This window comes from Pagrus major, chromosome 9 (assembly GCF_040436345.1).
Source record: "Pagrus major chromosome 9, Pma_NU_1.0".
Taxonomy (NCBI): Eukaryota; Metazoa; Chordata; class Actinopteri; order Spariformes; family Sparidae; genus Pagrus; species Pagrus major.
Window position 1 is genome coordinate 21882587 of NC_133223.1, and position 25181 is coordinate 21907767.

Below are 25181 nucleotides of genomic sequence, written 5' to 3' on the forward strand. Positions count from 1 at the left end.
TTTCTCTTGCACAGCACTTTAAAAAAAAATCTGCTATCAGCCAGTTATGTTTGTAAATATGCACAAACACAAACACAAGCAAATGACCAAGTTGTGCCGCATTAGTCAAACAAATACACGGCTTATTACATGCAAATAAGATACACTTTGCTGACTTATTTTTATTATTTTCCTGTTCCATGTGCACAAATCAGTTACATTCCCACCAGTGTGCAAACATTTTTTAACAGCATGTCAACAAATTAATTAAGAAAACCATTTCAGAAAGATTTTAGCACCTTGCACAAGAAGAAGAAAAAACTGTTTCATATTTGATGCCTGTAATTACGATAAGAGCACATCAGGGAAGATTATTATTCACAAAATAGCTTTGAATAATTGCTTACACACTGTCATGTATCACGCCGAGTGAAAAAAACAGCGTCACGCCCATGAGAACACACATATACACACACATTGTTTTGTATATGTGGACCACAATTAGAATATGTTAAGGGGCTTTAAATACAATGCAGCACCTGTAATTATTATTATCACAGTCTGTAGTTTGTTACTGTGTATTCACTTCAGCTGATATTTAGTTGAATCTCTTTAATTAGCAAGCTTTGCCCCATCTGTTCTTTACTGTTGGTGCAAATTTCAAGCCACTGCAACTGAAGAGGACACAGAATAAGCAGGTCCCTGCCAGAGACCTGATCATATGGCTGCAGCTCTTCGACTGTTGATACAAGCTGACCACTCATATATTCCATCACGGCACTTTAAGAATGAAATAATCTGCTGTGTGTACTCGTTGGCAAAGAGAGTGCGACTGGAAAAGAGAAGGGATAGCAGTAGATTACACCATGCCAAGTACATTAACATATCCATCTGGTGTCTCATTCTTTCTCCACTCCCACTCACCCCATTGGCCCCTTTCGCCCTCATCACTGGGCTTGAGTTGGCCCTTCCAGGACAAGGTCATGTTGTTGGCGTGTGTTATGAATGTGCCACCTGATCCCAAAGGTGCCTGTGGGCGCCTGGCGCACCAGCATGCTGGCGTTAGTGACTGTAGTGGTAAACTGACAAGAAGCAAGGCTGTTCTGCACGATGTGCATCACACATACATGCACGCACACCAAAGTAACACCTTTCTTTGAAACTGAGTTTACTTTTCTCTCTCTACAACACAGTCCTATCAGGATATAAACTCATAGCAACAACGATTTGATGTATTTCTATTGTTTACGTGCATTTTTGATCTGTCTGTTTGTGTATTTGTTGCAACAACTGGCAGCCCATGTAACCTCGTAGCCAGGTTGTGGGTCAGCGATGACCAAGTGTGCAACACTGTGCAGTGTAGCTCCGACCTTAAATCTATGAGGCTGTTTACATTTGGTAGTATCATCCGTCCTGAATGATCCGATTACAAGTGGACAGCTTTAAGCCCATCAATTCACACCTGTCACTAAATGTATCCATACATGTGTCTCAAGTGACCTCTGTGATCGGACCTCTCTTCCCTGCTCTGTATGCAAATATACACCTACATCACTGGAGCAAACAGATGCAAAGTTGTTTTTTTTCACACAAAAGTAAGAAATATCTTAATGTATAACATTTGCCGAATTAACAAGTAGGCCCACTTAGTAAACTCCCACCTCCCAAAATTGAGTGTTTTTTTAATGGAGTCTGGGGACTTTCTCCACGGACGACAAAGAATTTGCTGTAGCTGTTCCACAACGTTTTTTACATTTCTCCTCATGAAACAATTCTTAAAAATCATGCCAGTCATAAGGAGTCTGGTGATGTTGCTATTACTTATTTAATGGTCAGTTGAAACAGACAGTGTGTTCACAAATATCTGCTGCTAACATCGGCAAGTTAAGAGAGCCCATACAACTGATTTGCGTTACAGCTAACCACATGGAAATCAGACAGCGTTTAACCTATTGTGATTGCTGTTGTGGCTTCTTGTTGCTGTTTCGTGGATGACATCAGTTGAGTAGGCGATCCTTCAGTCTGGCCCAGACCTCATGTGAGTACACACTGCTAAAAGAACCACCTCAGAATGTGGTCTGAGCGATCGGATATCAAATGAGTCCTGGGGGTGTTCACACGTTTCTTGTGATCGGATCACTTAGGTCTAACAGATGACCAAGTGTGCAACACTACGCAATGCCGCCTCTGCCTGAAACTTATGAGACAGACAAACAGACAGATGACATGACTAAAGTACAAATATCCATCAATATTCAATATTGAAACGTGTAAGAGCAGGAAAAAGAGATACACCAAAAGAGAGAGGCAGAGAAATAAATCTGATCTGGTAGATCTGATTTCATTTATTGAGTTAACCCTCCGGACCTTAAGTCCAAGCTGTGCAGTACTTTATCATTATAATAAGGGAGCAAAAAATCAAGTATTATCTAAAATTAAAATCACATCAGAGAAAAAAATCCAGGCCAAGTGTTACCTTTAAGCAGATTAAATGTAACACATATCTCCTAATTTATCACACTGACTTAATCATAGCATGTTGTCAGCCCGAGAACTGGGTTTGGATGTTTTATTTAGGGGCTAAAAGCCATAGCAAAATTTCAATTTAGGTGGCTGATACCCATGGATTTCATTGCGACTGAGGGCTTTTTATTTAGCCAGAAAGGCTGCTGGATGGCTCACTGTTCCTCCGTCTGTTGCCCTGCATGAACTTTGAATCAGCTGCTCTAGATCCCGCTTACTTTTGTTATATGAAAGTGAAAATTGACCCTTGAGGATTTTTGATGCAGGGAATTCAGTGAACTGATGCCCCGGCAGAGACAGAGAAAAATAAGGAGTGAGTTGCGGAAAATGCCCTTTCCAAACCGTTGTTTTGCCTTTCATTTTGACCTATCAGTATGAGATGATTCGATTAAAGAAGAGAAAGACCAGTGTGTTTCTGCTGAGTGTCTGTATTCCTTTGCCCTCACAATATACATACCTGCTCTTTTTTTGCTCTGCGTCCTGATATTGTTTGGTGTTAAATGTGTTACCCTGCACATTCTACCCTTCTCCTAACCTCACCTCAACCCCTTAGACCCCATCAGACCACAGATGTTCATGACATGCTGTCATCCGCCTGTCAACCTCCTCCATACATCATACACACATACACAACTGCTTACTAGCATTGTTTTAAACTACATCTGGGTCAAGGAAAGAGAAGGTAAGAAAATAAAAAAAGATATTACAAAAGAGAGCTTCTCCCAAAAAAAATAAATAAGTAAGTACATAAATCTTAGATGAAACTGCCTCATCAGTACAAGCTTGTTTCTGATGTAAACTCATTTTATGGATGACGGAAGGGATTGTGTCACAGTTAACCTGAAAGCTTGGCATCATAAAAACTGAAGAAAATCACAAAAAATGTAATGTGTTACAATATTACCTCAGAATTTAAAAGGACAGTTTGGCATCTAAACTTTTTCGATATCCCACTCCCAACTAGTAGAATATGGCTGCCTGGTCAGTGGCCTTATCTTCAACTATGATGCTCAAAACCACTTGGTTAGGTTAAGGCACAAAAAATACAGTCCTTTATTATAAAAGCCTCTTGGTTAGTCGCCAGTCTGACAAAGTCCACTGTATGACCCATCCAACCACCCCAGCCAACACCCACCTCAGGTTTTGATGCTGGAGGGGTAACTAAAGCTTGAACCTTGGAAGCATAAGGCCACTGGCCAGTCTGCTGTATTTGACGCATTGGGAGTGAGACCCATGCATCCTGTTGAGAAAGAAATAAATCTGCTTTTTCTTTTGGTAGGGTCTGGTGGGTTTGGCATTGTGCAGACAATAGGGGGTGAGTCCAGCAAAGTAACATCGTTGTTCGCTTTTTAGGTGAAGCTCAAAACTTATGCTCTTTAAAGATTTTCACCTAAACATGACAGTAGGTAATAAAGCCCACCTGCAGTCAGTTTGTCTTCCTAATGGCCGACGTTCTTCCTCAAACAAAGAATGGGGGCATGGTTAATAGTCAAATGTAGTTGTTAATGTCAGCTGAGACCATTTTGAATCACTATGTCTATAAACAACTAAAGTGAAACTAAAACAAAAGTAAAAATCTTTCATTGATCATTCTTTCCGCAAATGATGTATAAAAGCAATCTGAACAGCTTTCTAATTCCCTTTAAACCAAATATAGTCTTCAAACATCTGGAAAAGTGATTGCTGACTTGCTGTGTTTAATGTATTCATCATGTACAAACTTCAGTTTCAGCTGGCTAAGAGTGTCTTTAAATTCCCATCATTACTTCTAATGCACAAGTGACCATTATCCATATGGATTATAATTAGGGCCATTACTATGAATCCCTCTGATTCATTTATTTGTGTTGAAGCCAACAACTGTGTTTTGTGCAAACAAGAAATCTATATTTTACATCAAATTCTCACCTACAGTTGCATTGCTGTCCCATTTTTCTTTATCGCTCCCTGAGCCTGAGCATTTCTGACTGTCATTCCTCCTGTGGGTGGTGAGGTCAAAGGATAGCCTTTAGTTTTCCTCTCATTTGTTGTCTCTCTGTTTATGTGAACAACAATTCAATTTTTTCAAAATAAACTTAGAACTTTTAATGTGCACAACAGAGAATAAATGTTCTCTCTTTGTACCTGAAGTGCACCAGGCTATAAAAGATGTGCTTAAAACACCCAACTGGCTCGAGATAATATGTATTTTACCCAGAAAGTAATTATAGCTGTGCATAAAATACTTTTTCGAATACAAAAGTGAAGTTTTGGGAGTTCTTTGTGTCTCTCTCAGTCCTACAAATCTTTTCATTATTTAATATAAATAATTATTTATAAAACCTTACTTTGATAGGAAATGATCTTATGTCTGTACTTGATGTAAGCGATTATCAAATGATCTTAAGACGAAGCCCCAGGAGTCCCTGTTTCTCTTACATAAAAAAAATCTATTAATCAAATTTTATTTAAAAATGGTGAACTGGACACAATCATCAAATTTCTGCCAGATCCTGGACCATCCAATCACATTCATGAGCTGAATTTAGATTAAATCCACGTTATTCAGTGGGAGGCAGCAGATATGAATTCAGTGACAGCAGGATTGTTAACTTCAACAGCCGCAGCCAAGTGAGGTCATTCCCTGCTCAGCTGCCACAGTGACAGTTACAGGAAAGAGGTTGAATCCCATTTAGAGTGATGGCTGCTTGACAGCTCTTCAACAAAAACACAACCACTCTGCCTCAGAATCTTACCCCTATCCCCCACATAGAATACCACTGTCAAGAAGTAAAACAAAACCTCATTTCATTTTTTTCCGTATCATTATGTTATCTATGATTATGCTTGGCACAACAGTATCAATCAGTACGTACCAAGTGCAACAGATTTCCTACTGGATACAAACCAATACTGCTATTACTGTGATCTTATGCAATAGTTATTCAGAAATGTCACAGAGTGAGAGGCGGGACCACTGACGAGGTGTTTTCTGTGGGAGAGAGAAGCCTCTGTAGCAATGGACTTCAGCCTTTTTAACTTTCAGGATCTTTTACATGAGCAAGAACCTATAAAGAACACAGAAGGAAAAAAGTATAATATGTCTCCTTTAAGTGAGTTCATTGGATCTGTTTGCAATTAAGTTTACCATGATACCTCGATTGCCAGAACAACTCCCTATAATCCCTTAAATGATCCCACTTACATGAAACTTTGCAACCAATTTTTCAGCCCTGATGTGCTAAAACAATGTTTTCATGAAGCGGTAAGCCTTCTTTTAATTCCTCACAATGAAATGCCACATGTCAGACAGTGTTTTTTGATGATACAGAGTCCGTATTATTCAGAAAACTTTGTCCTTCTGTAGGAGCACTCAGTCTTTCGAACAGGAAAGAAATTTGTAGAAATATCTTGAGATTAAAGTACTTGATCAATGTTTTTATGTATAAATGCCAATGCTTATTCATCGAATTTCAGACGGTTTTGAAAAATTAAACTCGCACAGTTGAATGATTTAAGAGGCCTCATTGGTTTATTGAACACATTTTAACTACCTTTCTTCCAACACTTACTTGACTGTTGGCTGGTGTATACTGTTAATGTGTAACACTTATTCCCAGAATAAATACTCCTCACAAATAGCAACATAAATGAAATATTTCGTTCGACATATTTTGTTTTTTGTTGTTAATTCAGAAGGCTTTAAATGTTTTTACTGGGATTACAACTGATGGAGATTGTTAGGAATGAGTCAGATAGCACCTGAGAAGCTGACGCCAAAGGAAATAAATTTACTCATCCATTAACATAATTTCCAGACACTGATTGGTCCAACAAGGATTGTTTTTTATTTAACCTAAGCGCAAAACACTGGTTTGATTAAGATTACTTCATACAGGAGAGTGTGGTGTTAGACAAATTTCATCACCCATTCTCACAATATTCTGATTTTGTGGTGTCAGAGGCCACGAATGATTTGACTAGAGACACAAATAAAGACCAAGGCACAATAGCTTGCATTATGCATTCATCCGAGGACACAATACAATCCTTTTCTTTAATCAGTACAAGTCTTTTGCCATCTGATTATTAATTAAAGGTGATGAGAGTGTGTGTGTCGCTCACACAAGAGCGACTTACCCTCCTCTCCGCTGTAGGTACGGCAGTGGAATCTGCATTAGGCATTCATCAGAGAGAATAAATGTATATGGACAAGGTTTCCCCTCACACACTGCTAACACGGTCTGAGCACAGACAAATTGTTCATATTCAAGCTGCCCCCTAACGTCATTTTGTAAATTCATTCTGACATGGGAGCTCAAAATGAAATGAAAGCCTACCGCTTTCATCATTATTGTGTTATCACTCCCTCTCCCCCTTTTCTCTCAGTTTCTCCTCCACATTGGTCTGATTCGTTTCACCTCATTTCTTGAACAGTGATTCACCTTCTTCATGCCCACTGGGATCTTTTTATATCCACACCATACATTAAACATGTCCTACGTCAAGCAGATGCTGCACTGGTGTCGTGGACCCCCCCAATAAAACTGCAACGTTATTCACAGTGTGATAACACAAAATAGACAGTCACCAAACATCCTGTGCCCTCCAGAAATACTGGCATCTCGGTTTAAATGAGCCAAAGAGGCTGCACAATGAAAGAGAAAAACAGCACAGATGAGTCATGTGTTCTTGCTGCTGAGTATTCAGTGCTCAGAATAAAAATTACTCTCATTCACAGTAATTACATTTTTTTAATGGGTCTGGTATCCTGCACTCGAGAGGAGAAGTAGGCTACAGCATCCCAGAACAACTGTGATCCTTTAATGAGTAAAAAGCTAATCAAAGTAAAATTCACTGTGATTTGGTATAACTTTTGGTGATAGAAACTATAGTAGTACATATTGCTTGCAAGTTTTATTGCGTGCGTGGCAAAAGGAGGGAGGACATTTGTTTCGGAAGCAACTGAAAGAAAGACGCAACTTATTTTTATTTGCAGGGTGCAGGACGATGACATAATCTACTGGTGGATATTTAAGATTATAAACTGCAGTTTTAGTGCCGTTCATACACCTAGGTCATGTGCCTCTAATTAACAGTTACTCAGTAATAGTAGTTTTGTTCGGCTAAAGTCGTCAACATTCCCAAGTAACGTTATGTCTTCATAATAATGAGCTAACAGCAAGATATAGCTCTGTAGCAAGGCCAACATTGGGTGTTATTTTCTTTTTCATTTCACCTTTATGCAGCCAGGAGAGTAGCCTCATTGGGATGAACAATCTCCTTTAAGACAAGCAGCAGCGCAGTTACATGGTTGCAGACAAATGTTTAACTAATAAATGATGATGATGATGACACATAAATTGCTTTGTTATAAAATATCTAAACTCCCATCAACATTGAAAACATCTACAGCTAGATGTTCTTTCCAGCTCCCGAAGATTCAGGCAGTTTTGCAACAGGTTCCAAGCAGAGGGAGCAGTGTACTTAAAGTATGGACTTCAGGGACAGTTAGAAGAATCAGTTCCTAGGAGCGAAGACAATAACTTCCAGTATGTTTTTTTTAAGGATGTAGTTCCATGGGTAGAATGGAGGTACAACCTTCAAAAAAAGTACATTTTTGCTACCAGGACATCTACTAACTGTCCCTAAAGTCAAGTTGCTCTGCCACCATCTGTCAATTCAGAAATACATGCTGCTGTACCACCACACTAAAGAGCAGCTTCTTTTCTGTGAGTCTTGTTTGCTTATGCAGTTCATATAGAGGCATCGGTATTTAATCATAACCAGGTAAAAGTTCCTTGTAATATGTTTAACAACATGTGAACCAAACATTCATTCATTCGTCTGTGAAGCTTCCTGTTTCCCGTTGCTTCCAGTCTTATGCTAAGCTATGCTAATTGCCTCTCAGATAAGTGTATTTAGAACAGCGCCGTAGTAAGCAAAAGAGTCACAGTCGATACATGAGAGAACAAGCCTCAAATCTAAAAGCTAACATGGACAAGCATGATTCGTGGATAAATGGTGGATTTTACAAGGTATGCACAAACAATCAGCCACTTTTACAGAATCCATTAATATGACATCATTGTGTAAGAACTCACCATGCTAAAATATCACTCTCTAGTCCAAATATTATGAACTATATATAATGAATTTTATATCATTTTAGTCTTGGATTCCAAACAATGAAAATAAATGTGAATCAGCTCACACACACACTCACTGAGGAAAGAGCACACACAGGAGGTTTACAGAGCCTCTGTAGGATGTTCGATCTCATTAGAAGTGTTTCCTCATGAATAACATTGAATCAGGATGAATCACTTGATTATAGATTTCCATGTGTCCCCGTGTGTGTGAGTGTGTGTCTATCTTGGCAGAATAAACAACAGTGGGAAGCGCCAGTCGGTGAAAAATGGGCGCCACCTCTACCTCGCTCCTCTCCTATTGATTTAATCTTCGCAGCCCTTTTGCCACTCCCTCCCCATCCAAAATCTGTCTTCACAAAACACATCCAGAGGACAATCCCGTCCACTCAGGTTTTGTTCACTTGACTCTGTGAAATGAGCATAAATAACCCTGACGGGAGGTCAGAATATTGTCTGGGAGTGCAGTAATTCTCCTGGCTGGTGAGAGGGCAGTTAAGCATCTTGAATACAGACTTGTAGCTCTGTTTATACCGTTCACCTTACTTTCTTCTTGAGAAAAGGAGATTTTCCTCGACGCTATTTAGTAGGGATGCATGATAATATTGGCACATCATCGGCATTGGTTTATAAAGGCTTAACGCGACCCAAAGTCATGAAATTCTAATATTCTTTGTGATTTAATGCCTTGATATATCTACTACCAGTATTCCTCAGCTTGCTTTTCATGTAAAATCATCCTGCGCAGAGTTTAGGTCACAGGCCTGATCCTGACTGATTGGAAAGCAGCCCTTGTCTAGAGATGTGATCATAACAAAGTCTGTCTGAAGCCTGAGGATTTTCCTCTGGTGGCAGGCTTACCTGAAATACAGCCTCCGCAACTGGCATCTCCCTGGCTGTCGTATCCAGACTCGCTGCAATTACAAACCTTTTGGCAGTGAGTTGTTCTCATCATGTCCACATGGGAGGGCAGTAAATGAGAGCAACCGAGTAGAAAAAGGGGAAAAAAAGTTTGCTCCTCACGCACGTCTGCAGCCACTTCCCACCCTGCATACTTCCATCACCTCCCCCCTTTCAATCTCATTGTGCTGGCAAATTAAAATTCACGGGTTGCCAAGCCATCCATTCTCCCTCCACTGCTTAATTGTCTCGAAAATTGAGGAGATTACCGGGCGCGATTTATGTACAAATAAGAAACTGTCAGAAACCTGGCAGAGTATACCATGACATAGACACACACATAGGCTTGATGATTTGAGAACTGTGAACATCAACCATGGGATACCTCAAATCCCAACTTATTTTGATAATGATCAGCATCCTCTTTATCTATATTAGTGTGACTTTTCCTGACATGTCTATAGACTTTGAACATCAGCTCACGTTGCAGCCACATGAACATCGTCGCTCTAAGGGTCAGCTACACTGGTATCAGCTGTTTTTCTAAGGAGATTAGGTATTGGCTGCTCACTTAAGAATCTGTTTGAGAAGCATCAGGCTTTCAACCAATTCCAATGTAAAGCCATTAGCGGCAATATGAGACGCTGAGAGCAAGTCGGGTGACGTAGTATGAAGAGCAACTAAGTCCACATACGGTAGAGGTTGGGGTTGATGGATGGGTCAAACAAACACTGGACTTTCACCCAAGAAACGGATGTTCGCGTGTGTGTGTGAAACCAAAAGTGAAGGTCGACTTATTTTAGCATTACATACTTAACCTTTCATTCCTGGAAATTTGAAAATGAAAGGTTAGATGCTGAATTATGTCCCCAAGCTGTCAGAAGCTCTGTAAGTGCTTCTGACATTAATCTATGGGAGTGTGACCACACTGAATTATTGATTTTTCTCAGCTAAATTTCTGAATGCAAAAATAAGCCTGCCCCTATTAGCTGGACAACACCATGGGTACACATCATAAAGTCTTACAAGGTCCAAGCTAATATCACTGAAAATGGACACCTAACAATTGTTTTTCTGAGCCTGGCAAAGAAATGCCATTTCATGACCTCAAAATACCACAGTCAGAATCTAACAGGGGCAAAAACTCATTATAGTATTTTATTTCCTTATTTTAATGCATATAGAATAGTCAAAAACAAGTGTTTAGGTGGATAAACAGCAAGATGATGCATCAATCATCCATAGGCTGGTGTGTAGGTGCTCGCTCAGGAGAGAAGTGAAAGAAGAGAGAGTGGGTCACCTGTCTACATGATCACTCATTGGCTGTTGTAGGCTATAGGGTGGGCATAGAAGTTCATATCTGCTAAAATGAGCTGTCAGTCGAATGGCTGACATCTCCGGTGTAGAGGGATTCGGAAAAGGTTCACTTACAACACATTCATAATGTAGTTAACCTAACCTAACCTAACCTAATGTCATGTAATGTAGGCTACGTATTTCAGCCCAAACCATGACTGGCTTTTTGGACAGTCTCATACAGACAATAAAGGCTACCTTGTGTGTTTGTATGAGACACTGAGGAGCATGACAAAACATCACCTGTATTTGACTATCTGGGATTGAGAAGAGGTTGTGCCAGCGGATTAGGTCATTAATTTATTTACGCATGAATATTTGCTACGTTTACATTGTGTTTGGCAAATAATGGGATCAGACCTCTTTGGATTAAACATGTAAGTAGTAAAATTGTGCAAGAGCCATACTGCACATTTAACGCCAAATGTTTTGGCAATCAACATGTACTCATTGTTGTGTTATAGTATTTTTTAGTAGTGTCTTAAATAAAGCTGCCAGGAGTTTCTAAATGTAGTAACATATTGCCAAGTTGGCAGCGATGGTTAGCAGCTGAGCTAACATTTGGCTCACAACAACTTATCGAGGCTGGGGCCAGTGATACTATTCCTGTAAGCAAACATTTAGTTAAAATGCAGTTAAGAAGAGTCAATTGTTGGCCACTTGAGCAGCATACTTTATACTACCATCATCATAAGAGAATGATGTGCACTTTGCCAGTTTTTCTGATTTCATGAATAGCACTGCATCTCTTTGAAATTATTTAAAAACATCACCCAACAGTTTTAAACTAATAAACACACATGCAGAGAACAAAAGCAGTGCAACAAAATCATTCCTTTCTGCCGAGCTTCTTATCTATCTGTCATGAGAACAACTGGAAAACTGCCATATTTACCTCACTGTCACTGAAATCATAACAGATCTCTGACACCGCCGTCTTGTTTGTGTCCCGTGGCATTTTGTAACAGGATCTTTGTCTATCTATGCATTCAATCAGGCAGGCATCTTTAACATAATGTCAGACTGAAAAATGTGTGAAATTACATAGAAATTCAACTCATAAGGCATGTCGAGCGAATTCTGACCAAATCTGAATAAATAACTGTGGGTACCATTGTTGGGAAGACTGCACTTTCTTCGTCTTTTATAAAATCTCTACCAGCTCAACATAAATAATCTTTTCTCAGTTCTTCTGTCAGCTTCTTTGCACACCCGTATCATATAAACATACATATGCAGGTTCACCTCCATGTTAGTAGGCATGATGTCTGCAGGTATGTGTGCATCTGTGCAGGTCTGTGCTGGAACTCCATGTTCTCTCCTGGGAGGGAGCCAAATGAGGCAGTGTGATTATAGCCTACCGATGTAATCTCACCTCTTAGACTGCCGCCACTCAACCCCACCTATCCCCATCCCTCCTCCTCTCTCCTCCTCCTCCACCATCCACTCCTCCTTTCATTCCAGCCCATTCCAGCTAAATCCAATTTGTTTTGGTTTCAAATAAGGCCTTGTTTTTCTGTGCTCTCGCCACTTCTAACAAAGTAGCTTCTGTTATTGCTCGTCCAATTTGAAATAGCTCCCCCCTCCCCCCTCTCCCCTCTCCCCCTCATCTTTCTTTCCCTTCAGATGCGATCTTTCTTTCTCTTCAGGTCCACTCTTGTGATGCACAATAGGCGGTGTAAACTGTAGATGTGTAGCACCAGGTACACTACTGAAAAGCTTTCACACAACTATACAGAGCTTTTCTTCTGCAGCTTGAGGACATTATTGGCATTTTTTTGTAGGACTTTTCTGTCTCCACAGGGGTGGTGATGCAAATACACACTTTATTTAACTTTAAGTGTGTGAGTGGGGTCTGTGCTCATGTGTGACAGGTTGATATTGGTTTCCAATCCCTGACATAGATACTGCAGGTAGAAAAACTTTTGTTAGCAGTAGATTTACTCATTTTATTTCAACTTTTGCACTCTCAGAAAAAGATTAGTAAAAGGTCCTGTCATTTACAAACAAATAGATAACATTTCACATTAAGGGTACACTAATTAACATAATTTAATGCAGTAATAAACATTAATAGTTAATTAATTTGTCTAGTAATCATTTACTAATGCTGTTCATGTAAACTAAGGTATTTGTTTCTACAGTATTTAATATTTTATAAAGATGCTATTAATATAAGTTAATACCACAAGGGTCACAAAGAGTCAATGAATTTACCCGTGCTCAGAACATGTGCATTCAGTGCTCAGATAGCCCTTAATCCTATTTTGCACAATAACATCTTTATCAATCATATACCAATATTTGTTAGAACCTTAATTCATCCTTAATAAATGTAACTGTTGACAATTGCTAACAGTTACGTAATGCTTATTAGTGTATAAACTAATATTAATAGCATCTTTGTAAACAATTAAATAATGCTTAATTAATACTTTAGCAAACAATTTTGTTAGAACCCTAAATTATCCTCAATTGATGCTAACAAAAGACATTTGTTAACAGTTATTAATGCTAACTATTGCTTTATTTCAGTGTAAGTTAATGCCTATTACTATATTAATTACTATTAATAGCAATCTTTATAAATTATTAAAACATGTATAAATTAATACCTTAGTTAACATGAACAGCATCAGTAAATTATTACTAGACACATTAATTAACTGTTAGTTAACTGTTAGTTAATGTTTATTACTGTATTAACTAATGTTAATTAATGAAACCCTTATATGCCAATATTTTTAAGAATCTTGATTAACCCTTAGTAAATGTTAAGAAACATTTGTTAACAGTTACTAATGCTTAGTTAACATAAACAAGATCAGTAAATGATTACTAGACACATTTAATAACTGTTTAATTAATGTGTATTACTACATTAACTGATGTTATTGTAAAGTGATAGCAACAAATGTGTGTAATTCAACTGAGCATGTTTGAGTGTGTGTTCAATTTCTCCATTGTTGTTTAGTTTTTAGTGGGTCATGTATACTTTATACCCAAAAGAGAAAACAAATGAATTTGTTAGTTTTATCGCATGGAAACTTAATCTGGACAACTAATGTCAGAGAAAAATGCCTTTGTACAAGGCAGATAATCGTTATTAATTAAAGTAAGGGCAGGGTGAAAGCGTAGGGAGGTGGTTTCTTAATTGTTCAGTAAATGTATTGAATGAAATGTTTTACTCCAACAGTCCTCACTCCTATGGGTCCCGTTTTTAATTGAAAACCTGCCTCCGGGTTGATGCTTATGGATGCTGCTGTTATTGCATCGCCAAGCATTAGGCAATAAAGAGGGCTTTTCCACAGTCTAGTTGTTGATTGATGTGAATTATAGCCATAAAATAACAATGTGTTGGTAATGATGATGACACAAATAATTATAGAAATTCTAATGGGGTCTTGATGGTGGTTGTGATGATAGTGATGATGATGATGAAGACAGATGGTGGTGTTGAACAGGACTCACACTTGCACGTGTGTTTATGCCAGTCCCTGCATACCAGTGCACACCCATGCCCTACAGAAAGTTCTATTATATGAAAATGAACTCAATGGCAAATAATTGTTCTGTGTGTGTCCATGTGTGTGTGTGTTACAGGGGATGATGTATCTGGAGGAGCGCAGGCTGGTTCACAGGGATCTGGCAGCCCGAAATGTCCTGGTCAAATCCCCCAACCACATCAAGATCACCGACTTTGGTCTGGCTCGCCTGCTGGATGTTAATGAGAAGGAATATAATGCAGATGGAGGAAAGGTAAATCATCACTTTGTGACACAGGTAATTTACACTATCAGACAAATAATCCCACAAGTAAACAAAAAGCATATATGTCTGCATTTGCCATCTTTGAATCTCACACTGTGTTGCGCAAGACGGTTTTTATGTCAATGTCGTCAAATGCAAACGTCTTGTAGCTCCCCTCGGTGTTTCATACAGATGCACAAGGTCCCACTCAGAGTCTGGCTGAGACGCACCAGGCTTTCAACTAGCTTCAATGTAAACCCATCTGTCGTATTATTAGACGCTCAGTCTGGTGACGTAATACAAAGAGCAACAAGGTCCAAGTGGGGAGGAGGTCTGGCAGGACGGGTAAAACACAGGAGTTTCACCTAGGAGACTGCTATTCATTCCCTATGCATGTAAAACCAAAAGTCAGTGTCAAGTTACTTAAGTGTAACATAGATATGTAACGTAACATATTTATCGTTACCCCCTCCATGATCTCTTAAACCTAACCAAGCAATTCTGGCGCTAGAGGATACCGTGTGCATCAGTATGAGACACCAAAAAGCGCAACGATACATCGGTATTTGACGACTTGGGAATGTGAACAGGTTGACCATACAAGACTACAAAGGGTAGAATGACATCCTGGTTAAGTTATATGTATTTTAAGTGGCAAATTGCCATACATTTTGGGAAATACAATTTCGCTAGTTAGATGAGTGGATCTATAGCACTCTCACATCTAAATGATAGTTATGAAGCAACAGCAAGCAGTCACGTTGTTATATGTAGCCATTTTCTCGGCTGAGCATAGTGATTTCTTACTGTGTGTTCAGACAGAACATGAAGCGAGTTTTAGAGGCGGCCCTTTTGCATGCACAGTCAGTGGAAGATGAATTTGTTTTACAAACATTCAGAAACGAGAGGAAAAGGCAAAGAGTTCTGAGTTGAGTCAGAGTCTTAGCTTAGTAAAAATACACAGGCACACGATCAGTAGCCTACATCTGTTAGAAACATCTGTGGTCAAATATGTGTGAATGTCAATGGGTGAAAATTTGCTTCGCTTTCTGTCTGAACACACCGGTAAAAGTTCCACAATTGTCATCTTAAGATGGATGAAAGGCTTTTTTTAGTACTGATTAAACAAACAAGATATAACCAGTTTATGGGTTTTAGAGGTACGGGGTATCAGGTTTTGTTTCTTGTTTCTACAGAGCCAGGTTAGATATTTCCCCGTTTCAGTCTTTGTTTTAAGCTAAGCTAACTGTAGTCTTATATTGAATGAAAAGATATAGGAGTGGTACACACAGTCCTGTCTAACGCTCAGCAAGAAAGCTAATAAGTGAAATACAAACTACCTATTTAAAAATGAAATTCTATGTTAGGAAATGTTTTAACGTGACTTCCATGTCATCATTCTGTCTTTAAATTGTACTGTACTATGCACTCAGCCTGTACTGAGTGACCTTGTTAACTGCTTTTATTACCTGCTCCTTGATGTGTTTGGTTTCCAAGGCTCATTGAGATATAATATTCATGAATTACTATTTTGGACCATACCATTGACATGTTGTAAAAGACAACAACAGACATTAACATTAATTTGGACTTTATATCCTGAGGGAGGAACTAAGCCCATCACAAAGGACAGTTTAAGTGGAGTCAGTGAAATACTCTTCTGCTCTATTGGACCGTTTTATTTACTTTTAGGGGAATGGAGATCTGTAAACCCTGAATGTAGTAAACAAATACGTCCTTGGAGCTCTCTGTTCTTGGGCTTCTGGCCTCTTCAAATCTTGGTTCATCTTTTTTTTCTTTTGTATTTTTTTTTTTTAAACCCACTTACCTATTTCATCCTCTCCCAACCCTCTAAGTTTCAATCATGTTTGTGTCAATGCTGAGTGTTCTGGTATTATCCCCTCCACTGAGAGAAAGACAGACACACTCTCACCTTCGACACCCCCCACCCCTCAACCTCCATCACTGTAATCAATAGAATTGGCCTTCAAATCTAATCACAGTGTTAAGCTGCAACTCAGACTGTCCTGCCAATTGTCCCACCTTATTCCAAGACAGCTGGAGCTTGTGTGTATGTGTGTTTGGGTTTATTTGTTTGTCTTCTCTTTCAAACCTTGTTTCCCTTCACTCTGTCATCCATCTCTCTTCTCTAACCTGGTTTAAACAGTCTTTGTATGCCAACGTCTCACCAACAGAAGATCCAAGTTCAGTATGAACTCAAAATTTGTGTCTTAAGTGTCCTTATCAGTTTCATTTGAGACATAAGAGAAAGGTATTATTGCCTGCTCATTGTAATGTATGTGCATGTGATCTGCTTTGCTTGTGCCTGGCAGATGCCCATCAAATGGATGGCCCTGGAGTGTATCCATTACAGGAAGTTTACTCATCAGAGTGACGTTTGGAGTTACGGTAAGCTTCAAAGTGTCCTCACAGAGAACTTGTTTGAAGCGGACAAAACCTTCAGGGTTATATTTACATATACAATACAGACCAAATTATTTCATGGATTTTTATGACTAAATTGCATTACTTGAAAGAAATACATCATCATTGGTCTTGCAACTAGCTGCTCTTGATTTTTAATTTACAATAAAAACATGCACTTACCAAATTTCATCATATAAAGTTAGAATTTGACAGCTAATGTATGGTTTTGATTGCTATCCTGTTTTGATTCCTAACAATAACTCAATCTGTCCAGTGTTGTAGCTTGATGTAAAGACAACATTAAGTTTTGGCATCAGCTCAACATTCATTTCTAACCAAAACTTGATTTTTACCCAACGTTTGAGGTTAATGTCTACCCAGTGTAAGGTTTTGACAGAAATCCACTTTTGAGTTCCAACTAAAAATAAACATTTATCCAATGTTGGAGGTAGAGTCAAGTCAGTGTTGGGTTTTCATGTCAAACAGGTTTTCATTTCCAACCAAAGTTCAATGTATTTCCAATTTTAGAGGTTAATGTTAAGCTGACGTTGGGTTTTGACATCAACACAATTTTGATTTCCACTTTAAAATCTAACATCAGACCAACTTTAGAAGATGATGTCAGGCAGACACTGGCTTTAGAAGTCAACACGATTTCATTTCCAACTAAAATTTAACATCTATACAACGATGGAGTTTGATGTCAAGCCGACATTGGGTTTTGACATTAACCTCATTAACATTAATCATCATTTAAAACCAAAATCCAACATGTCTCCAACCATGGAGTTTGATAAAATTCAGTGTCTATCCAACGTTGAAAGTGGATGTCAAGCAAATGTGTGGTTTTGACACCAACCGGATTTTCATTTCAATCTAAAATTCAATGTCTTTCTAATGTTAAATTGACATGCAGTGCCATTGCTGATTCAGCTTTAAAAAAAACATTTTTGGTTATTGGTAGCAGCTTTGCGTAAAGGTTCTCAGCAAAAAATTAACTTGTTCTGGGTTAGTCATGCCTGTCCCACCTGCAGCCAGTTTAAAATGCAGCTGTGAGACTTCTCACTGATACTAAAAAGAGGGACAATATCATCCCTGTATAATCCTTTTACTGGTTATCCATTAAATAGACAGACTGGAAGAGTTTAGCCCTCACTCTCAGTTCTTCCTCATCTACCTGCAATATTCATATATCATATCAATATCATTTTTTAGTCCCCTTAATTATTAATACAAAACATGATTTCTTTTCTTTTAATTTTTATTATCTAATTGTGTTTTAATTTTCTCTATAAAACACTTTGGTCAACCCCTTTCAAATGTTTCCTACAAATAAAGTGACCTCAACTTGCCCTAGGTTTTCTTTTTTTTTTTTTTTTTCAAACTAAACGCAATGTCCTAAGTGGCGTGCGTACGTGTGCAGTCGTCTTAAAAGGCAGGTTTTTTTCAGCCTGCTGCTGAAGATGGGCAGTGACTCTGCTATTCTGAACTCAGTGTGGAGTTCATTCCACCACTGCGGGGTCAGAACAGAAGAGAGCCTTCACTGAGATTAGCAACCACGGGGTCCACTGAGTGGCAGGGTGGCCAATCGTCCAGACAGAGGAGTGCGATGGTTGCACCGGAGACCACTGAAACAAAACTGAATCAGAGTAGTAAGAAGTGAAGAAAAGACTCAAAGAGTGTGGATGCAAGTCAATCTCCTGAAGGTGAATGTCATGCATGCAAACAGTAAACTCCAGAATATTTCGTGGAGGGATTTGTCATGCTCCATCTACTCATTACATTTTTTTGAATATAAAACTCTTCGCGTCTTCACGGCCATCAGAATGTAAGCAAAGTTTAAAAAATCTAGGCAAAAATATCCTATCAGATTTTTTATTTTTATATTGCAAAATATTATTTCCTGTTTAAGTCGACCAAGGAGTCTTATAGTCGTTAAAAAAAAGATTTTCAAAAAAATATGCACGACGGGTCATATCAAAGAGAATAATGTGTGTTTGATTAAAAGTATCAGTGTGGTTTAGTGCATCCATGTCCCCACTGGGCCTCTATGACCGCGGGCTATTATACTTCCATCTTATAGTGTGCATTTACTCTGCTTAGCACTCATTAGCTCATTAACACCAGCGTGAGTAAAGCTGAAGAGTGCTGAAAGTTCAAGATTGACTGATGACTTTCAAGACTGATAGTTCTTCTTGTCCTCTGTTGACTTTCGTTCTCTTATCATGTCCTTTCTTCCTCACCCTCTGTTTTGTTGCTTCCTCCTCTCTTCTGCTTGTATTCTCTCCTGTCTCTCCGTCTCGTTCCCCTTCTGATCTCTTCTGCTCCCTCACATCTTTGCCTTTCCTCTTTGGTCTCGTTTTTTTCCTTCTTTCTTCACTTTTCTTGGTTCTTACTTGTTCTGGTCTGTTTCCTATTTTCTCTTTTTAACTTTTTCACTTACTCTTCTGAACTCTTTAATCTTCTCTACTCTTTGCTCTTTTTCCACTTTGCTTCTTCTCATCTTGATTCTCCTTATGTTTCCTCTACTTCTTATTTTCTCTGTGCACATATTTTCACCTTCTGCTCTACTTAACTGATCTCCCTCCTTGCGTTCACTTATACTTACATCATCTCCTCTCTTTTATTTTGTCTCTCTTCCTCCTCCTCCTTTCTCTTTTCCATTTAGGTGTAACCATTTGGGAAGTAATGACCTTCGGAGGGAAGCCCTATGATGGGATTTCCACCAGAGATATTCCAGACCTGCTGGAGAAAGGAGAGCGTCTTCCTCAGCCACCCATCTGCACCATTGACGTCTACATGGTCATGGTGAAATGTAAGTAGAGCCTCAGGGTCGGCAAAACACCAGAAAGCCGTGGCGGACTAATGATTTTTGAGGGTCAGGGGCCAAAAAAATAAAAAGAGCACCAGGGCGCAGAAAGTCTTGATATATTTATAGTGAAGAGAGGGCACTTCACCACATTTTCCCCACTAGAAGGACACCATAGAGGCCACAGGGGCATCCAAGAGGGCACTTTTGCTGTATTTCTTTCTGACATGTGGACACTCACCCCCCAGCCTCGGAGTCCACCAGTGCCAGAAAGTCCTTACAGTATTATATATTCAAATGCAACACCACCACACAGCCTTAAAGATTACCAGTGTTACAAAGTTACAAAACAATATTTACCGCAGAGCTTCTGCAAGGACTGGAATATATTGTGCATCATTTCCAGATGCATTTTCCTTTTGTCTGCATCCACTGTGCCTCAAACAGTAGAAAAGCCAATGGATTTTAAAGGGTGAAGAGAGGGCAAGCCGGTTTTTAGTTGAAGCAGGCAAAAACAATTACGCTTTTATTGAGTGATTTTCAAAATGCCACAACAGCTGTTTCGTACAAAAGGGTGCAGGCAGTGTCAGAGATGAGATTTTTAAAGCCGAAATATCACTATTCTAAAATTCAAACCGGCTATTATTTTATCATTTCAGTTGATGGTGTTAAAAATATGAATGCCACACAGAAGCATCTCTCTGATGGTAATTATAGTGAGAAATCCTCCAAAAAGAACAAAGTTCAGGTAGAAGATTAATTAGGAACTAATTTTTCTGGCGGGCTATGACCCCCACCACCGACGTGTTTGCCTTATTGGTCGGTCACTGCTGTCACGCCATCAGCCACTGGGGTCGCAGGTGGAGATGTTACCTCTGGCCACTGCTGCCAGGACAAAAACTTGGTGCCAGCTCCACCTCGGCCTTGTCCTCTAGTCTCCAAGCTGCAGCCTCTGGGCCTCACTGTCACCTTGGCTCTTACTGAAACTCTGAACCGTGGCCAACCTGGCAAGCAAACCCCCCCAAACACACACACACACACACACACACACACACACACAGCAGGGAGAGGTCACTGTCACCTGCCTGTTATCTGGTTTTCTTTTTGCACCGCTACACATGCAAAACTCATACACCCAAATACACAGACACATGGTGCACTGCACACATGTGGTGGAATTGCACCTTCTGATATTCACTACTTCGACATAAAAGTAGACACAGAGATAAAATATATCACTTTTCCATATGAAATCTCACTCGGGTGTGTAAAGTCTTTTCGATCTCTACCTCTTATTTCCCTGGATACCTAGATGGGCTCTAGTCAGGGCCAGATCACATGATTGCTTTGGCATCATAGCCTTGTGTTCACTGAGAAATTGGCAGAGAAGAACATTACTCCATATGGCCATTCTAGTGATGAAACAGTATTCATCTTTAGATTTAAAAAAAATATTCAATGAAGAGAACTCATTAAAAAAAAATCTGTAACCGTTCATTATGGAATAAAAATACATTTTTTATAATAGCATATGGTTCAGATGGAAAAGATCTTTTGAAAACTATAGAAGAATTTAAGTTTGATGAGAAGATGCACTGACAGGTTTTTATTGGTCAGTTACTTTTCTTTTTAGTTGTGATCTCAGCAAGACAGATGAAGAGATAGAGTATTTATGGTTATTATTAAAGCTGTCAAGCGATTGAAAAAATGATGTAATTAATTACATGCTTTGTGATTACCTAATCTATATTCATCACATATAAAATCTGTCACAGGTACATTTACTTAAACGGCTGTTTGATTGTGGCTTGGCAATATTGGTTGCTCACAGTAGCATCTGGAGCGGTGCTAGGTCTGTCCTCTGAGCTTGCTGATAAGTGCTTTGCGTTCAGGTGTATTTCAGGCTTGAAGAACTCCAATGGTACTAAAATTATTTACTGCAGAAATTAAACAGAAACCTCCTCCCATCAACAGCTCGAACTGTCCTCCTTTCAATATTTCTACAGATGAGAGCAGGCATACGTCACTTTCCTGTTGCCAAAGCGACAACGCTCCCTTTTTGGTTGAAACAAGCGCTGTGAATTGCCACCACCAAATAGAGATAAACTGGTGGCACCATGCTTAAAAGTGCCTGCATCACATTTTACAATTTGCACATCAAACAATAAAAAATAAACCCACAGTTTACAATTTTTTTTAACTTCCCCAAAGAATGAAGGAGAGTAAAAGAGATTGGTGGCTTTAGGCCGTCAGCAGAGAGGATGACACTGGTCAAGTTTAGGACCTGGATAATCAATAAATGTTCATATATGGAAAAAACTTTGATCATTAATGATGTTACTGAGTAAATGACAAGTGTGTCAATTGTGCCTGTTTATCAAAGCAAATCAAAAACAAGTCTTCATGATGGTCTAACTATAGTTTTTTACCGTCAAAAACCATAAAACACCTGCTTTTAGAATGGAGTTTGGTCTAAACACCATCAGGAGCAGAGGGTATTTTCAATCAGTCAATCGATTTTTATTTGTATAGTGCCACTTCACAACAAAAGTCATCACATGATTGATTTTAACGTTATTAACTCACATAAATTGAGCTGACCTACCTTTTATTAATGAACCTTTGGACATAATTTTCTCTGTAATAAATTAACTGAAATGAAAACGTTATTTTGACAGCCCTAGTTATTATTATTGATGGCACTTGTTTTTTGCAAATATAAAAACGTAAAGATAATCACAGCTCGGCTGACTCTTAATTTTGTGTTAAGATGCTTGCGATATCACACTGACACAGTTTGAATGAGTGGCTGGGTTTTTGCTGGGATTAGGAGGAATCAAACGTTAAAGGTGCTGTTGCAGTAGCCTTCTACACAGTTCTCACTCTTCCTTATAGACACCTTTCATGTTGAACGGCAATGATTCACACTGCAGCCTCATGTGCGTGCAATTCAAATTAAAGTTATTTAGGGCTCAAATTATTTGTATTAAAAATCAAATTATTCTGAATGTTTTTATGCAAATAGCAGAGAAAAAGAATAAGGCATACATATTTGATATGGTCTGCGTAGGCAGAGCCCTCGACACCAAAGTGTAAAGAATAGAAATGCTCTGCTTGATCACCACTGACACGTACACTATTTATTGCACCTTTCCTCCCACTTAGGTGCAGTTAAGTTCACAGGGCGTCAGGAAATAAAGTGATCTTGATTGGTGCAGATGAGGCTTTTGCTTACTGCTGAGAATAACATACTGTGGGACAACGTGCACATTAATGGGGTCAAATTTAAAGTCAAGGGCTCTTGGCAAAAATATTAAGTATCCACAGGTTTGGATATATTGGTCTGACACTAACTGAAACATATTTCTCAGGCTGGATGATTGACGCAGACAGTCGGCCCAAGTTCAAGGAGCTGGCTGCAGAGTTCACTCGGATGGCTCGTGATCCCCAAAGATACCTGGTCATCCAGGTGGGTAATTGTTGATGACATCCCTGCAAGATCTGGTGACATGACTTTAAGATGATTTCATGACACTTCTTTTTTCTATTTGTCTAAAAACCAGTATAGGTAAGCTACCCTCAAAGTGAAAACTGGCCAGTCTTCTTCTTTGTGCTGTCATTTTCTAATATTAAGCCAAATTATACAGGGTGTGGGTATAAGTAGATGCCATTAATATCCATTACAGATTGCATTTTTCTTTCCTTCCTCCTCCTTTGTGATAAGAAATACACTAACTACTCATTTCATTATCTTAAACTCATTGCCTTATACCTTAAATTAGACACCAGCTACTGTTAAGATACGCTATAAAATATAAGCAGAAATCAAAATAACAATCTTTATTTTAAGCTTTTTAATTAAAAAAAAAAATAGAGCTCAACAGCATTTGTTTCTCTTTTCAAGTCATATTTACTACTTGGCTTGTTCATGTGTAAACTGCTTGTTAATTTTATGTTTCTGACATTTTGCTTTACAGTTTGTCTCATGAATTACTACTGCAAATAAGTGAACAGACATATTCTGCGCATCCACACACATCTTTTCTCAGGGTGATGACCGCATGAAGCTGCCCAGCCCAAACGACAGCAAGTTCTTCCAGAGCCTCCTGGACGAGGAGGAGCTGGAGGACCTGATGGATGCTGAAGAGTACTTGGTGCCCCACTCCTTCAACATCCCACCACTGGCATACACACCCCGCACACGCATGGACTCAAACAAGGTATTTCCTTTCAAGAGCCTCCAAATGCCTTAAGGGAAAGGTTCAGAGTGTTCCAAGTTTGTCTCAAAGCAACAGTCAGGTATCCATGAAGCTAGCAGTAACTCTGTGTCATGGCTTGTCTGTATAGCAATCTTTTCTCCCAACGTTATTTCAGATCAGGTCAAGTTTTCAGTTCTTTGTACCTTTGTTGAGATCCAGAAGCTTCCACACAAAACTGTTCACATTTAACAGCTCCAAGATAGATATCTAAAGGGAAATACTGGGTCCAATAGTATCTTAAAAGTCTCCCTCGTCCTCACAGAATTTAGTAATTTAACATTATTTAAGGTTTGTAATCTTTCTTCCAGTGTAAAAAAAAAATGTGAATATATAGTAGATATTAGAATTAATATCTCCTGACTTTATGCAATGCTTTCAGTCATATAAAATGAAATATTTTCTGTTTAAACTGATGTAATAAAACTCTCACATCTGGAATATCACACCCAACATGGCGGTAAAGAAAGAGACATTTCAATATCATCTGAAAAGTGCTACTAAGGGCATTATTTGCTGTTTGCATCAATTTACCGGGCGCAAATTAGAGGCAAATCATATATCTTTGACTGGGTTCTTATACTGGAAGTGGATATTCCTTGCCTGGTGGTGGAGGATTTCTCAAATCACAGATACTATCAAATCCACTTTTCAAGCTGTCAAAAGAATCATCCCAGGTACTGCATTTTTAAAGTGAATTACAGTTGATCTCCGTTTCTTGATTCAAGTTCTTCTCTGGCTTGGTTTTCCAACAGAAGGGGTACGTTAAAATTGTTTAATGATTTAAAGCTCCTGTTGGTAAGATAGTTGATTTTTGAGACTCATTCGCCCAACTCGCCCAGTACTGAGGCTTTTGGATGGCGGCCTACCCAGTTACAATCCCAAAGCAAGTTGGGAAATCCAAAGCGTCAGTATTACTTTTTAAAATTAAATTATGTAAATTATGCGTTCATTCATATATGCCGTGGACACTATGCAGTTAGGTTTTAGATCATCAAGCTGAACTTTGAAGAGTCTCTTCTACAGCGATCTGCAGTGCAATAGTGGCAACTT

General features: G+C 38.9%; 1 protein-coding gene across 1 annotated transcript in view; it reads left to right on the top strand.

Annotated features, from left to right (window-relative positions):
- The window catches only part of LOC141001985 (receptor tyrosine-protein kinase erbB-4-like), a 182374-nt gene that overhangs the window by 151545 nt on the left and 5648 nt on the right, over positions 1-25181 (top strand). The window contains exons 21-25 of the mRNA XM_073473150.1: positions 14490-14645; positions 16970-17045; positions 19732-19878; positions 23244-23341; positions 23922-24092. Coding sequence (XP_073329251.1) covers positions 14490-14645; positions 16970-17045; positions 19732-19878; positions 23244-23341; positions 23922-24092 — 648 coding nt within the window. The remainder of the gene's footprint in view (positions 1-14489; positions 14646-16969; positions 17046-19731; positions 19879-23243; positions 23342-23921; positions 24093-25181) is intronic.